At 34.5% G+C, this 15,733-nt stretch overlaps 1 protein-coding gene across 3 annotated transcripts in view; it reads right to left on the bottom strand.

Annotated features, from left to right (window-relative positions):
* Kank (KN motif and ankyrin repeat domain-containing protein 2 kank) overlaps positions 1-15,733 on the bottom strand; it is a 367,377-nt gene that overhangs the window by 46,060 nt on the left and 305,584 nt on the right. For all 3 annotated transcript variants that reach the window (XM_081762311.1, XM_081762312.1, XM_081762313.1), the window contains one exon: positions 8,336-9,839. In XM_081762311.1, coding sequence (XP_081618437.1) covers positions 8,336-9,839 — 1,504 coding nt within the window. The remainder of the gene's footprint in view (positions 1-8,335; positions 9,840-15,733) is intronic.

Genomic DNA, 15,733 nt, shown 5'->3' with positions numbered 1-15,733 from the left:
TTATTGCTATAACTCATGCTCTGGCACTTCCACGAGATTGTTCGCAAAAGATAGTTTACTGGAGGCGAGTTTGTAAAATACGACTTGTGCGATTTTGTTGATATATTAAAAATATATATTTTATTAGTAATCCTAACATACTGCATAAGATATTTCTCATGGGAAAAAAGCTACAAGGAATATTTTACTTTTAGGGGTGAGTTTTCTCTGCGTAAAGTTTTCCGCAAACGCCTTATTCTTTTCTTATGTCACAAGAAAATTCAATTTATAACCGCAGCGCATGATTTAGTTTACAGGATTGGAGAGACGAAGTTCAATATGGTGACCTGTACGGTTTATTCCATTCAAAGAAATTGTGAAAAAAAAAATCTTTTTTTAAAAAATATGAACAGCTATTGAAAAATTCCCTATACTACCAGTGCCAGGCCGAATTTCCCTGAAAGTTTGAGCTTTATATCCCCATTATCGTATCAAAAGGGCTTACATCTGTTTGAAAGGTAATCGAATGAATACGTCTATTTGTCATGCGTCATTCGTAGAAGAAATGTGAGCCTATATTGATTTATCTGGAATTTAACGTCTCTTTCAGCACCAAGGCTTTATGAGATTGAAACCTACAGTTTAACTTGGGATCCGAACCCCATGAGCTCCCACTGGGACCAAACTCGGATCTCCCAAACCTAAGACGCGTACAGCCACGAAGCAGCTCTAACGAACGAAGAAAACTTCGGACGCGTTTGAGCCATTTACCCAATCAGTATCGGCCCTCATATTAACGCAGGTGAAGTTGCCAGTTTTATGTGCATTTGGTACCTTTCTATAACAAAATGGATAACCTTTATAATATTAAAATTCATGACACAAATGTATCCAATTTTCAAATGCTTGCAATGATTGTTTTTATAGTTTTATTTTGTGGTTCTTCTATCTGGGACTGAACTCTTGAACTTACGATATAGCTTTGAACTTTTTCTCTTCTGTAACGAATCGAAATATCATTTAATCAACGTAAGAAAAATGAATGTTCAATAATTCTACACAACGAACTATCGAGATGCTTTTTTTATTGTAATGATTTGAAATCGTTATTTTAAAGTGAAAATCATTGTCTATTGCATGTAAGTAGAAACTACAATGTTAGAGCGCACAAGAAAAAATATGGCCACTGAACCTAAGCTAACAAGAATAATTACAATACATATTTTTGAAAATAAAGGACTCAGTAATATATATATATATATATATATATATATATATATATATATATATATATATATATAGAGAGAGAGAGAGAGAGAGAGAGAGAGAGACTTAAAACCTGTATATTTTAATCTAGTGTTTTCACGTTTGTGTCAACTCAATTATAGGTTTGCTTTGGGATTTTAAAACCACAGTTCTAATAATATATAATTGACTTGTCTCTATCCATGATTGAGTTCATATTCTTTCACGATTAAATTATGGAAGAAAAATATGTGAATATGGGGGATCTGCGTTTTCAAGAAAACCCACGCCTAGTGTGGACATGACCTGATATACAACAACTCTTGCCAAATTTAGAGTTCTAGCTCTTGTGTGTTCCTAAAAAGAGTAGTAATTGTCGAATCAAGCAAGCTCTTCAGTTGATGACCTTGATCCTTAATTAAATACGTCTAAAGATGTGAATTACAGTGCATTTATTCAATAGCGAGGCATTATACATAGATACAGTATGGATTCTTTGCTCTTTGCAGTCCACTAACATACGCAGACAGAAAATGAAAAATGAACAATCAGAAATCATGCTCCCACATGAATGGATTTTATACACATAATATATAGTTTGTATACTGGATATAATTATACATACAGGGCCCTACATTTATGAACAGATTGACAGTTTGTTGTTACAAAAAGAAGAAGAAATCAGTAGTTTACCCTTCTTCAGCATCAATGCAGACCTGTATTCTTGCATGGAGACATGGAGATTGTAGTCTAAATGCTGTCATTCTGGGAAAACGTATTCTACGATTCTTCAAACTAGGGATACAACTGACTGATTGACAGGGTTTACAGATCGGACCAAATGCCGTCTAATCAAAATGCCACACATGGTAAATCGGGTATAGATATTGTAATCGCGCTGGTCAGCTGAAATGAATAATGCCGTGGAGAGAGTGTTGTGTAACATGAACGGTTGGTGGGTGAGAATTGTCCTGTTAAAAGAGAATATTTCCCTAGTGGTTCAGGAATGGCAACAGAGAGGCTTAGGCCATAGATGCAGTTCCATTTGTCAAAGTTTCCTGTAAGCAGTGGCGTGGCGTGACACTTTGATATTGTTACCGATTGTTGATACTACAAGTATATCTAGTTTTTCAATATCAGAAAATCTAGTACTTTTTTCTTTCCCCGTATCAACTATTTCAAATTATAGGCATTGCATTTAGCATACTCATTTTCAAAAATTTTTTAGCGGGTGGGGTCAAATCTCACTTTATTTACCATGATCTTTTTGAAAGGTGTGGCTTTTCAGGTTCTTCCATTTTTCACTAAATATAATCGAAACTCTCTCTCAATGATCTTAGATATTCTTCAGTCATCAATTTTCTTTCTGCAGTAACTTACATCATGAATTTTCTTTTGTACGATATTGAACAAGATTTTTTATCTTGATCCTACAACAAAAAACTGTTCAAGTAAAAAACTGAAGTTAAAACTTCGAAAGGTTTGATAGAATTTTGCTGCACGAACTCTGGTTTGAGAATCCAATTCGTCGATGTTTTCGTCATGGATTTAAAGTCCTAACAGTTCATCTTTAAAGCTACAAAGCACATCATTTATCCTATTTTTATAGTTCCACCTTGAGTTTGAGGCTCTTGGGGTACTTTTGTTGACTACATAATCCAAAGCATCTGTTATTTTTAAAGACTTCGAGAAAAAAGAAGCAAGTCACGACACAGTTAAAAAAAACAAAAAAAAAAAACTTACATACTTTTGTACAGTCAACGGACTTTTCTAAAACTAAATGAAACCTATGGGCATAACAATGAAAAAATTGACTTCTGTTTATCTTTGTTTAACAAGAGGTTGCTGCAGTTGCCTACCTTACCAACCATAACCGAAACCCCGTCGTATGCTTGAGCAACATGTTTTCCGTATTGAAAATTAGTCAGACTTCAAACACAATTTGGGACAGTCAAACTACGGTATGATGAAGACGATCGCACAGTTCTTTTTCAACATATCAAATTGCATCAAAGTGCAAATTCAACTAGTAGGTTAGAGGCTAGAGCTGGAAATTTGCTGAATAGAAATTATTCTATACTAAATTAAAAACAAAATATATCCAACTTAATTAGCATAAATCCTAAATAATAATAAATATACGAATTAGAAGGAGCGCCGCGAAACATCTTTACTTCTCTCCAATTATCAGTACTATTCCCCCTTGATCTTGAAAAAGTTCACATATAGCACAATGTGCTTCATCTTTGGGCATTCCTGTATATTTAATGACACACTTCAGAGATTGACAATGTCTTTGCTCTTTCAGGAACGTGACAGCTACCATTTAACTTTTTTCTACCGTTTAAACAGAAATAAAATCTCAATAATAATAATAATAATAATAATAATAATAATAATAATAATAATAATAATAATAATAATAATAATAATAATAGTAATAATAATAATAATTGTTATTATTATTATTATTATTATTATTATTTCTCATAGACCAAATTAAGTCAATAAAAACATTATTTTGAACCAAAGCAAACATATATTAAATTTGTTTGTTAGATTATCTTTTGGAATATATTCTTCTTGTTCTCTGTTGGTATATTATTCAAATTTAAAGATAACGTATTAACATACAAAGTCATACGAAAACGATATTTTAGCATATAAATTATACACATCGAGACATACAGTCTCACAGCAGCATGAGTTCAATGCTACTACTATGAAAAACCTGCGACTTATATTTGTCTGAAATTGTATCATGTTAAGACAATGAAATAACCTTACAAATATGGAAATTACAGCGAAGTTTCCGTCCATGGAATGGGAAAGCAAACGAAACAGTATAGTAGAATCATAGCCAGCTCGATCATCTATAGCGAGAGGAGAGCGAGTAGAATACACATGCTGATGATATTCTAGATTCTCCTTGTCTTGACAGGGAACGTTCCTACTTTTTTCCTGATCCACTCAGCCGAACGGTAACATAAGGGCCAATCCGAAAGTCCAAATACGAGCGCGCATGATGCTTCTGGCTGGCATGCTGAAAGGTGCTTCTGGAGTGAATGACTGCTATCGGGGTTTGCGTTACCTCTGAAATCTGCGGTATCAACAATAGTATGTTCCTATTTGGTGCTCGCATATTGCGTTCATTCACATTGTAAATGCGGCGTAGGCCATTCGAACTTAAAAAAAAAAAAAAAAAGAAAAAGAAAAAGAAAGAAAGAAAGAAAGAAAAGGAAAATAGTAAAAATCTTTCCATGTTGATGATGAAATTTAGAGACATATGAAAACAATGGAAAACTGTCGTATTTTTACTGTTACCGCCGGTAACAGCGGTAATATGCACTAATTACATGCCCCTGCCTGTATGGATACCAGAGGCAAACTATTTTTTGTAGTCTGTAACCACCTGTATCATGTTGCCTGGTAATGCTGCTATTCCGTATGTATACTGTGGGTGATGCTGCTAACCCAGTTGACTGCGCACTCAAAAATGACGACGTCACTAGATCACGAAGTCTAGTCCCGGGGTAGGACAGCCTCTCTTCACTAAACAACGACTCGTAATTTCTCTCCATTTGCTTCTTTCGTGACACCATTCGAGAGGGCACGCACGGTGGCGAGACGTCGTGATCATACTTCTGTGTCCGGTAGACGGTTGTATATCATATTAGCTGACAACTAGGTAGGACACTGGCCCAAATCCCTGATGTGACCACCATTCGATCTGCAATGACAGCTCGTCTGATACAGATGTCTAAGCGGGTATCCGCATACTGCTGTTGTCGGAAATGTCCGACGTATGTGTGAACTTTCCTCGAATTAATAATGTGAATATTGATGCATAGCGTGCACACTTTCGTGCAATGCACTGAGTGGTTCTAAGGAACGCTAACCCGCCCTTCAGCAGGATGACAATACACCTTTGCTCAAATACCATTTAATGCACAATGAGCTTGCCTAGGCTTGTTCTGGCCAGGGGCGGATCCAGGACTGACTTCTGGGGGGGGTTGTCACACTGCTACTTAGAGCTATTTTTAAGAGCTTCAAACTCTGGGATGGGTTTTATTTATATATATAAAATAAGAAAGTTTTCTCTTCTGGGTGAAAGTTTTCTCTCTGAATCCGCCACTGGTTCTGGCATTCTACAATCTTCACAACTAATTTGACACACAGTACGGATCTAGTAACATTTGCACCACTTCATTGGCACGTCACCAACTGCTGGAAAGTTTTTCACGAACAGTGTTTGTTAGTATTTACAACGCAATGCTACTGATCATCACAGTGCCTACGCGAATATTGTGTTCCTATGTCACTTTCTTCTAAGTGTTAATTCTTTATTACCAGAATATGTTTTGGTGGCTCCTGACAATCATGTAAAGTAAGCCGAATTTCATTGCCTCATACACATGAAATATACATGAAATATTTAGTTTAGCAGAGAGGCGGCTCGTGAGAGAAGCCAAACTCGTAAAAAATACTTTTTCGCTTAAAACTAAAAGGAGAAAACTTAATGTACTAATTGTTGTATAAACAATTAATTCATTAGATAACCGTTTTTTCTTTAGTAGCATTGGTAGAAAACTATCAAAGACAGATTTTCCAAATTTACCTCTCCCTATAGTAACATAACCCAACATTGTTTTTTGTCTGATACCGTATGCTTAATCACGCTTTGACACCATCTATTTCGATTTATCTAAAACCTTCGATTCCATTAACTATCCTTCTCTCATTTTGCAAAATCTTCAATACAATTCGGTATTCATGGGTTACTTTTATCTCTATTGACTAGCTATCTACAAGGTCGCACCAAGAGAGTGGTCATGGCGGAATCGATTTCTAACTCTCTGCCTGTAACATCCGGAGTACCACAGGGAAGTGTGCTTGGACCGCTTTTATTCATATTGTCCATGGATGACGTAGCTAGTCGCTTCAACTCAACCTGCAGCAGAATCTTGTTATTTGCAGACGACTGTAAAATCTTCAGGGAAGTGAACAGTACAGAAGACTGATTTACTTCAAAATGGCATAGATATTTTGTTTCTTGGGATAAGACATAAGAAGTTTAAACTCAGATTTAAACTTCTTCCTGGCAACAGAATGTTTCAGAGTACCTCGAACACATGCGATATCAAAACATCATGTTACGAACAATAATATTCAACTACCTAACACTCGTCATAAAATCAGTGATCTCATATATCTGTACAAGCTCACACGTGGAAAACTCAGGTCCGAAACGCTACTCTAAGAATTGTGTTTCCAAATTTCATTCAAACAAACACGTCACACATATTTTTCATATAGTACAATCTAGACTGTCAATAGTTCAACATTCTCTGTTCTACATGCTTCCTAATGTATACAACGAAATGTCACATACACCCATAGATATATTTGAATCTTAAGCTCCATATAACTCTGCACTACGAAGTCATTTTAATGGATAAATGCTAGTCAGCTATTGCCAACCTTTCTTGTTATTACTTAGATATATTATTATTAATGCCTTATGTTATCATCTCTTAGATTTCTTAGATATTTCAGTGTAAAATGGTGTTCAACTTTATCTGGAATTATGCTATTAAATAAATAAAATTAAAAAAAATAATCTTAAGGGATATCGAGATAAGGCCATCTTATTATAACAATTGTAACCCCCACCCCTTTTTCTTCTCTTCTAAGCGAAACATTAAAAAAAAGGTTTAACACGTTTTTAATTATTGTAAATTAAAAGGCCAATATCAATTCTGATGCCTAAGAATTTCAAAATATGACCATCTTATTTTAGCAACTGTAACTCCGACTCTTTTTTTTTTTTTTTTTTTTTTGTTATTATTCTCATTTTCTTCCCTTGTAGGGGAAATCTAAAATAGGAATTTCTTTATCATAAATGAAAAGTCTTCAAGATATGGTCATGTTATTTGAACAATTACAACTCCCACCCTTCTTCTTCCGTTCTTAGACAAAGATCAAAAACTATTGAAACACGACTTTATTTTAAATTAAAAGCCTAAACAACAATTTTCATGCCTCTAACCTTAAGGGATTCAATATATGGTCATTCTCTGCTCTTCGTTTTTCCTTTGTAGGTGAAGTATCAAAAAACGCTGAAACACATCTTTAATTATTTTAAATGAAAAATTTAAATACCCAATTGCATGTCCCTAACCTTAATGAGTTTTGAGATATATCCATACGATTATTACAATTGTAACCCCACCCTTTTCCTTCTCGCCCCCTTCTCTTTCCTTCTAGGTCAAATATCGAAAACCGCTGAAAGGAGTATCTAATTATTTTAAATCAGAAATACATATACCGAATTCCATTTCTCTATAACATTCAGATATTCCGAGATATGGACATTTTAAAATAATAACTGCCACCCCTATTTCCCCTCTAACTGTCAAACTTCCAAAAATCCTTCCTTACAAGCCCTTTACATCACAAATCCTATGCCCTGTCCAAATTTCAAGTTTCTAGCTTAAGCAGTTTAGTCTCGGCGTTGATCAGTCAATCAGTCAGGACTTCTTTTATATATAAAGATATAAAATACCATTTATGCCTATTTTTCAATGACCCTTTAGCTCACTGCTTTCAGAAGCATAATATAAAAACTACGTTTAGATTTAGCCAATTTGATCATGCGAGTTTAAAAACTGGGTCTCTTATGACAAGCTGCTGCTAATTGATTTATATGCACACATCATAACAACGCATTTAGTTCTTTGCTGCTACAAAAGAAAAGTCATACATAAAACAGAAAATTTGAAGTCTTACTTTAAAATTACCAAGAAGCATAATACTTTCAAATCATGTATAACTCGAAACTTTTGCGACGAAAGTTCAACATTCTTCTATGGTTTTCGTGTATTACGTCATTTAATTAAACTCTAAGAACTGAAATTGCTCTGCTGATCTCGTCAGTTTCTTCAAGGTTTATATAATTTAAAAATTGTCTATATACGACCCTGAAGAAGTTGATTACAAGATCAGCAAAACGTTCTCAGTTCTTAAGTTTTAAAGTATCTAACGTAATACCTAAATTTCATAGAATTTGAAATCATGCATTAAGTTAATAAGTATAGCTCTGAGTACTTACTTTTGAGTTGCTTCGCTGATAGTTTCTGCTGAAATCTTCGTGTACGTTTCTTGTCTGACAAATCGCCTTTTTTCAGTTGGTGACTTGGCTGAGATTTGAGACGTATGGGAATGAGAAGCTGATGGGGAAGTGGCCATAGTAGGTCGAGGTATACGAGAGGGTTGCAAGTGGCTTGGAGAACCTTCACTTTTGCCCTTAATAATATCTTTAGCCATTGTATGAATGGTCCGATTACATTTGTCACAAATTGTTACTCGACGATTTGGATCAGTGGGTGAAGGTGGGACACTACTCCCAGAGGCGGATACTCGGGTTGGAGATGCTGGTTCTTTAACCAAAACTTCGACATCTTTGACTCTGATGTTATGTCCTACTGCTGCATCAACTAACTTTCTTTTCATTGTGTTCACACTAACGTCTCTCAATTTAACTGAAAAATCTGAAGTATCTGTGGCCTTCGTTCCCGTAACTACTGTTCGTAGTGTGTCAACTGTTCCACAGGCTACTGTTCGTGTTCTCGGTTTAAGTGGAGATTTCGAATATTCGAATGATTTGCTTCTCGTCATTCCTTGAGGTTGTGGTAAGAGAGAATCGCTAGATACAGCCCTCACACTGTGATACCCTACACCTACAGTCCGCTTTTTTACATTACATTTGTCGCAAAGTACGTCATTAATGCTACACTCAGCAACTGCTACTTCGCGTGATCTTGCTTTAGCTTCACACCCAACATCGCAACACCTCGGCTTTACATTTACAGCACTATCCACACGTTTAATTTTTGCCACTTCAACGACACCTGCTTGAATTCCAGCATCTTTTCTCTCCACTATTTGTAGTACAGGCATTGTAGGAAAACTTTGTTCTTGGACTGAAACTTGAATACCAAAATCGAGTCGTTTTGGTTTAGCAAGGTTGACAGATCTCTGATATGAGGATATAGCTTCATTAATACTTGTTTCGAGTTCACGCGAGGAATATAGTGAGTTCATACGGAGATCAGTATTAATGGATGCGTGCCTATTTATTGTTCTCTCTGTATTTGTGGAATTGTCAAAAGTAAGTGCAGGAGGAGCAGCTTGTGGTTGACTCAGTCTTGCCAATAAGGGTGAAGATTTCACAAAATCTGCATATGAATTGTCACGACAAGGAACAGATACTTCTGGAATAATAGACTCAATCTTAACACCACTGAACTGCAATTTATTTTCACTATTTCTCGATTTCAAGGAAGATTGTATCAATTTTTGATCCACCATAGTTCCAAGAGATCTTAGTTTAGGACTTAGGTGCGTTATCCCTATATCACGAGTCAAAACACAACATCCTACTCCCACATCTCTAGTTGGGGTTTTTCTATTAAGGACAAGTCCGTTCTTCTGGTTACCACTCACAGGAAGAGACTGGCTTCTCTCGGTTTTCTGAGCATCTGAATAAGAATTCGATCGTCCTCGAACATCAAATTCCTGAGTTGGAGATGTCAAGGAACGTAAATTTATCTTATCTAGAAAAAGAAAAGGAAAACATAATAAATAGCATGAATTACACAAGGAAGTATTAAAGAAACAGGAATTAATTAAATAATGTATTTTAAATGTTAGTGCGGCTATTCATGGTTTGATCTAAAAACTGTATCACCATCAGCTTCAATGAGCACATGCTAAAGACAATACTCCATTAAAATAGCTAATAGCGGCAATGTCACTATCGATGTCATCTTTTACGTTTTCACAGGGTGTATGAATTTTGAAAAAGGTCCAGTGCTCGAAATGATGGGTATGCGTGGGTATAGCACTCCCTCACCTCAGGAGAATTATGATCAGCATACTTCTACCCCTGATTTTTTTTCGCGTTCGCCATCACATGAAAACTGTTCCGTTATAACAAGGATGTGTGCTTACTCTGAACTGTACTAAAACATACCGCTTCCTTAAATTTTCCAGTTCAAGCATTGAGAGGGTCCATCGACGAAGCAGCATGAGAATAAATGGAAGTTTCTTGGTCGCTAATCTCTGCGTCCGAAGTATATATTACCCTCCCCTTTCCTTCCCACCCGACAAGAGCTTTTGAAAATGACAGTACCACGACGATCAGCTCCTTCCTTTAAGACTAGTTACACTATGATACGTACTAGTAACGGTGATGAGATTAAGTGTTGTTACCTTTAACATGAGGGTAAAGTGTAATAAGTTAGTTATACCAGGATTCTAACAACGGATTTGTTATCCTTACGGAATTCTCGAATTGCATGGGCACATTATATTCACTTGGTACTGATAAAAGCCATTCTTGCACTATCAGATTTACTGTTTATTTCGTTTATTTAGGTCTTGTAATTTTTGGTAAACTGCTACACGTACCACCTTTTTTTCTGAACATAGAGACTCGTACTCACAAATAAATCATCTTTAACGGTCACCTACAACAATATTTACACATCATCTATCTTGGAAGTTAAAGTTGCTGCTGGTGTGTGTACGGAGTTGAAATTGTGTGGTCCTGGGTATAAGTGAAGGATGCCAAAGAAAAAGATCTACAAATTATCTTCTGAAACAGTGGGCTTAAGGTGATGAGACTTTAACAATTCAAAGAGAAAATGCATTTTGCAAAGTGTGTGCTATATAAGTAAGTAATCTTTCTTAGTTTATTGGATTACTAATTTTTGTTTAGTTTAGAAAACAATCGCGAAAAGCGAGATTATTATTAGGATATACAGTGGAACTTGGATAATTCTAAGTTGAAGAGATCACTAAAAATATTCGAATTATTCAAAAATTCAGATAAGAACAGCTACATAATTTTGGTCTAGTTTTAGACCCATTACACTGAAAAGATCATCATTTAAATAAATAAATATTTACTGAGTGAAGCAGTGACGTAAAATAGTTAAACACTATTTAAGCAAATTAAATTAAAATTAAAATACTGTATCGCAACATTTACATTAAATGAAAGTAATACATACACAAAATGGAATGTACTTTTTCATGTGGAAAATTAGTTTTACGAAAAATTGTAAAATTTATGGCTCAGGAACCCAGGAATATTGACTTCTTTATACTGAAAATGCAAACGATATTTTCCACTTGGTATTCCTATTTAGAGTAATTTATTAGCGACCTATTGCTCCAGAGACTTCGAATTAAAGAAGATTAACTTCGAATTATCCACGAGTTTTTTTACACACTGATTTAATAAATAAATTAAGAGACTAGTGAAAAACTTCTATTCTAAATCAACGCCAACAATCATCACTCACTTCGTCCCTACGCATGTAGTAGTTACATACAGAGTATTACTAAACTATACAAACAAACTGTATGATGTTATTTTTCATATCAAAATAAGAAAAAAGTTCATGTGGGAAAAAGTACAGTCTCGAAGCTAGGGAAGAACAAATGCCTGAAAAAATATATCGCAGCACGCATTATTCCGAACACGAGGAACCCGTGGTGCTGGTCGCCGACGCATTCCATGTTTACATGAGTCAAGGCATATCTTTTTGCCTACTTGGACCCACCACCAAGTTCAACCGTATATGGACATTTCGTCGGAAGCATGTCTGGGAATTATGCCCTGTGAGAATCCCTTGCGCCCATTGCACAATGCTGAAGAATGTTTTTTGGATTGCGTATATATGGCTTCCATTATGTTGATATGGATCGCCAAACATCGATTCCTCGTACACAAAACAGTGTTTGTTGCAATGTATTTTTCAGTGTTTTGGGACGGCCCTAGGTCTAAAGCTATGCACTTTCCCCCATAGATCCATATTACTTCTCTCTTATTTTGATGTGAGGAATTACATCTTCAGTTTATCAGTATAGTTCCCTAGTTCCCTGTATATTAGATTACATAATATTTTACATATTTCATTTTATTTGTTTTCTATTCGACATAGGAGTTGTGGTGTTTACGGCTAGTACAAACAAAATGATTGTTGTACTAAATATATAAATGCCGTCTTTTTCAAAATTTTAAACAGAATTCTATAAAATAAAGTCTACTTTTTTCCCTCATAAATTAATCAAAATTTCTTAAGTTCTTTTCTTATTCAAGTTAGTAGGAAATACTTGAACAATTATATTCTTTTATACCGAGTGTTTCAGATAAAACGTTCAGTGGTCATAGATTGCAAACGGTTGGAGATAAAAGGATGATGCAAAAAATGAGATGGGTAAACGACAAGAGACGCATGAAATGAAGGGCTCTCTGTTCGCCCAACAACACTCGTATCATGGAATCTTAAAATCATCCGTAAATTTCGAGTGGTATGATATGTAATTTGATACTTGTACACTTGTGTCCAAAATGATTGTCGCATATCTATAACTGTCTTCTTGTAAGAATATAATTTGATAAAGATTTTGCAGGGTACTTTTAGTACTGATACTATGTGTAGAATCTGGAAATATATATTTGTGGTAAATTTCATAGGAAAAGAATTATAAATGCGAAAATTAGAATAAGTAAAACAAAATGTTCCTAAATGGACAAGAAAGTTTTATTTTCGTTTTATAATTCTTATTTACTGCTCGTTTTACATGGAATTTTCCACATACATATCTTTGCCTATTATACACATACTAACATTATAAGAAATACCGGGCAAATTCGTTATCAAATTATATTCCTACAACGCATTTATAGACATGCGAGAATAATTTTGGACATGACTGTACATCATTGAAAAGATCAAGAAAAAATAAATAAAAATTTGGTTTATCGTGAGAGTCTCCGTTTACAAAATGAACACTACTTAACTGTCGTTCTATCACACTGTGTAAGAATTCACAGTTAAATGGAGACCATTTCATAAACAGTGCTCACATGAACAGCTTTTTACCACGAAAGTGGTGTGCTCTTCCATAAGATTTTCAATTATGTATCAAACTACATACATTGATACTTAAAAACTTTTCGGATGACCCATTGAACCCCATAATAAGAGTCCCCATTGATGTACCCTCAATTATATTCTCCTATCTCACTTTTTGTTTTATTCTTTTACCTCTATCGTTTGTAGTTAATAAGCACTCCACGTTTTGTCTGAAAGACCCGGTGCAAAGCTACCTATTACGGGTTTTGAAAGGAAAGTCTATTTTTCATACAAACCTATATAAAAGTGGACCTGCTTGCAAGAAACGAATGTATAAAATATTCGTTACATTTTTCCTTTAATTGATGCAAAGATTTTACTCTTGTGGTTTGAATCTCGCCTAACGCATTGAATTTACTCTTTGCGATACACGGAAGAACTCTACTTGGTTCTCTTCTCGTTACGTCATGTATAGCAAATTTCGTCTTTGTTTATATGCATGTTGTTTAGTTATGTTTTACATCCAGTTTTTTGCTTAAGTAATTATAGTTGACTATTTATTTCCACGTAATCTTAGTTGACAGCTTCGCACATTAAAATACAAGGCCGGTAGCAGACCATGAAAAACTGATTGTGCACTACAATATGTTCATGAGAGGAGCTTATACGTGTTAAATTCTTTACATGCACAAACAAAGGAATACGTTTTGTTAACGGAGACAATACATTATTAATTCCGAATTTTCTTCTAAGACCAAAGAAATCCTATTGAATAGTTTTAACTTGAAAGTAAGAAATTAAAAGATACAGTGGAGATTCAAGTTAAATAATAATAATAATAATAATAATAATAATAATAATAATAATAATAATAATAATAATAATAATAATAATAATAATAATTATTATTATTATTATTATTATTATTATTATTATTATTATTATTATTATTACCGTTGTGCAATATAACCCATTTTACCAGTGGCTGATTCAATTATTCTTACAATGAACGCAAATAACTAACAAATTTCGAACAATTCAACATTTCAGCATTAAATAAGTCATTAGATATTCATTTCTAAAATCATTAGATATTTTATTATTGTATGTCAATTACTGTAATTTTTCAGTAATGAGATGTACGCGCAATATAATATCTGTTGGAAAACTTGTTAGCTTTCTTTTAATATGGTATGTTCCTCTTGTATAGTAAATATGTTAATGGAATGGTGCATACAATTTACCGTAAAAATGTGTACTAGAAATGCATCCAACACACACTTTCTTTTTCTTTTCACGTTATCAAAAATAATATATTTAAACTATATTTATTGGTCACTGTTGTATTAAAAGGAGGTCGTGGTTGAGCCATTCTCCTTTAGAGTATTTAACACACGGAAGCAACAAAAAACGGAACTTGAAAAATGTAATGCAGTGCTTACAAAATGCTATGAAACAAAATAATCAGCATTATGGGGCGCTGATTTCTGCAGATAAATTTATAATCTACAATATCACGAAGCCATTGATTCTGAATAATAGACAGATGTGTCTCTCAAATTCTCATACGATGTTATTTGCTTAATAGCTGTTTAATCCTATTTCAACTTAAAATATTTTGTGGTCTCCTCTCGAAGTTAAAATTCAATTTCAAGTGTAGATATAACTTCCCTGCTCAGGAAGTGTGGACAAATTATTAGCGAATACTACATCTGAAGTTGCAGAAGGGGTCAGACAAAAGCAAGTATGTCCAACGAGCGGGACGGAGAGAGAGCTTGAATGAAGTATGCAAAGTTTACGAAGGGGGTGCCAGGTAAATGAGATTAGGAACCACTTCGTAGAGTGAAGTAAAATTAAGTACCGGTATACTAAAAAGTATACCCAGGTTATTCCTTCTACCATTAGTTCAGTTGCACGGAAAAGACTAAACTGAAAGCAAACATTCAGAAAACAACATAAATGGAACATACACAATCACAGTGGCACAAGTAAATTCTTTCGATACATATAAAATACGTATTATACAAATACTATTTTTCTTTCTTTTCTTTTCTTTTTTTATTTCTTTGTTTTACTAGTATGTGCTTTTAAGAATGGTATTAATATGAGATGAGACTATACATAGTCTCGGTCTCGAGTGCCAAGTCTCGATCTCGTCTCGAAAGTCTCGAAATATTCGTATTGTGTATTTTTTAAAAAAATGTATAGGTATTGTGATCTTACAGCCTATCGCTTCTTACAGCCTATTTTTTTCACTTTTTAACTGTATCTGTCGAATTATTGTAGGTTGTGTACATCTTCTTCGTTGACTAAGTGGCTTAAAGTTAATACTTCCTATGTACGTATTCGCAGGTAAAATTCCCAGTGGGTGTTTAAAGCCTTAGATGAAACCTGAATAATGTCTCATATAGTCTAGGTTCTGGAAAGCAACATTAAACGATAATCAATAAAATACACAATACTAGTTTGTTTTATGCCTATTCAATAGCTGTCAGTCAACACCACATAAAATAGAAGAAAAGATGTGTTACTTTGCGAAGCGAATTAATGCTCAACGAAATGCAAGATAAGGGTACCTA

The sequence above is a fragment of the Thermobia domestica genome, chromosome 6, assembly GCF_964235325.1.
Source record: "Thermobia domestica chromosome 6, izTheDome1.hap1.1, whole genome shotgun sequence".
NCBI classification, from domain to species: Eukaryota; Metazoa; Arthropoda; class Insecta; order Zygentoma; family Lepismatidae; genus Thermobia; species Thermobia domestica.
The sequence above is the reverse complement of the archived record's forward strand: the minus strand, read 5'-3'. Positions and strand labels throughout refer to the sequence as shown.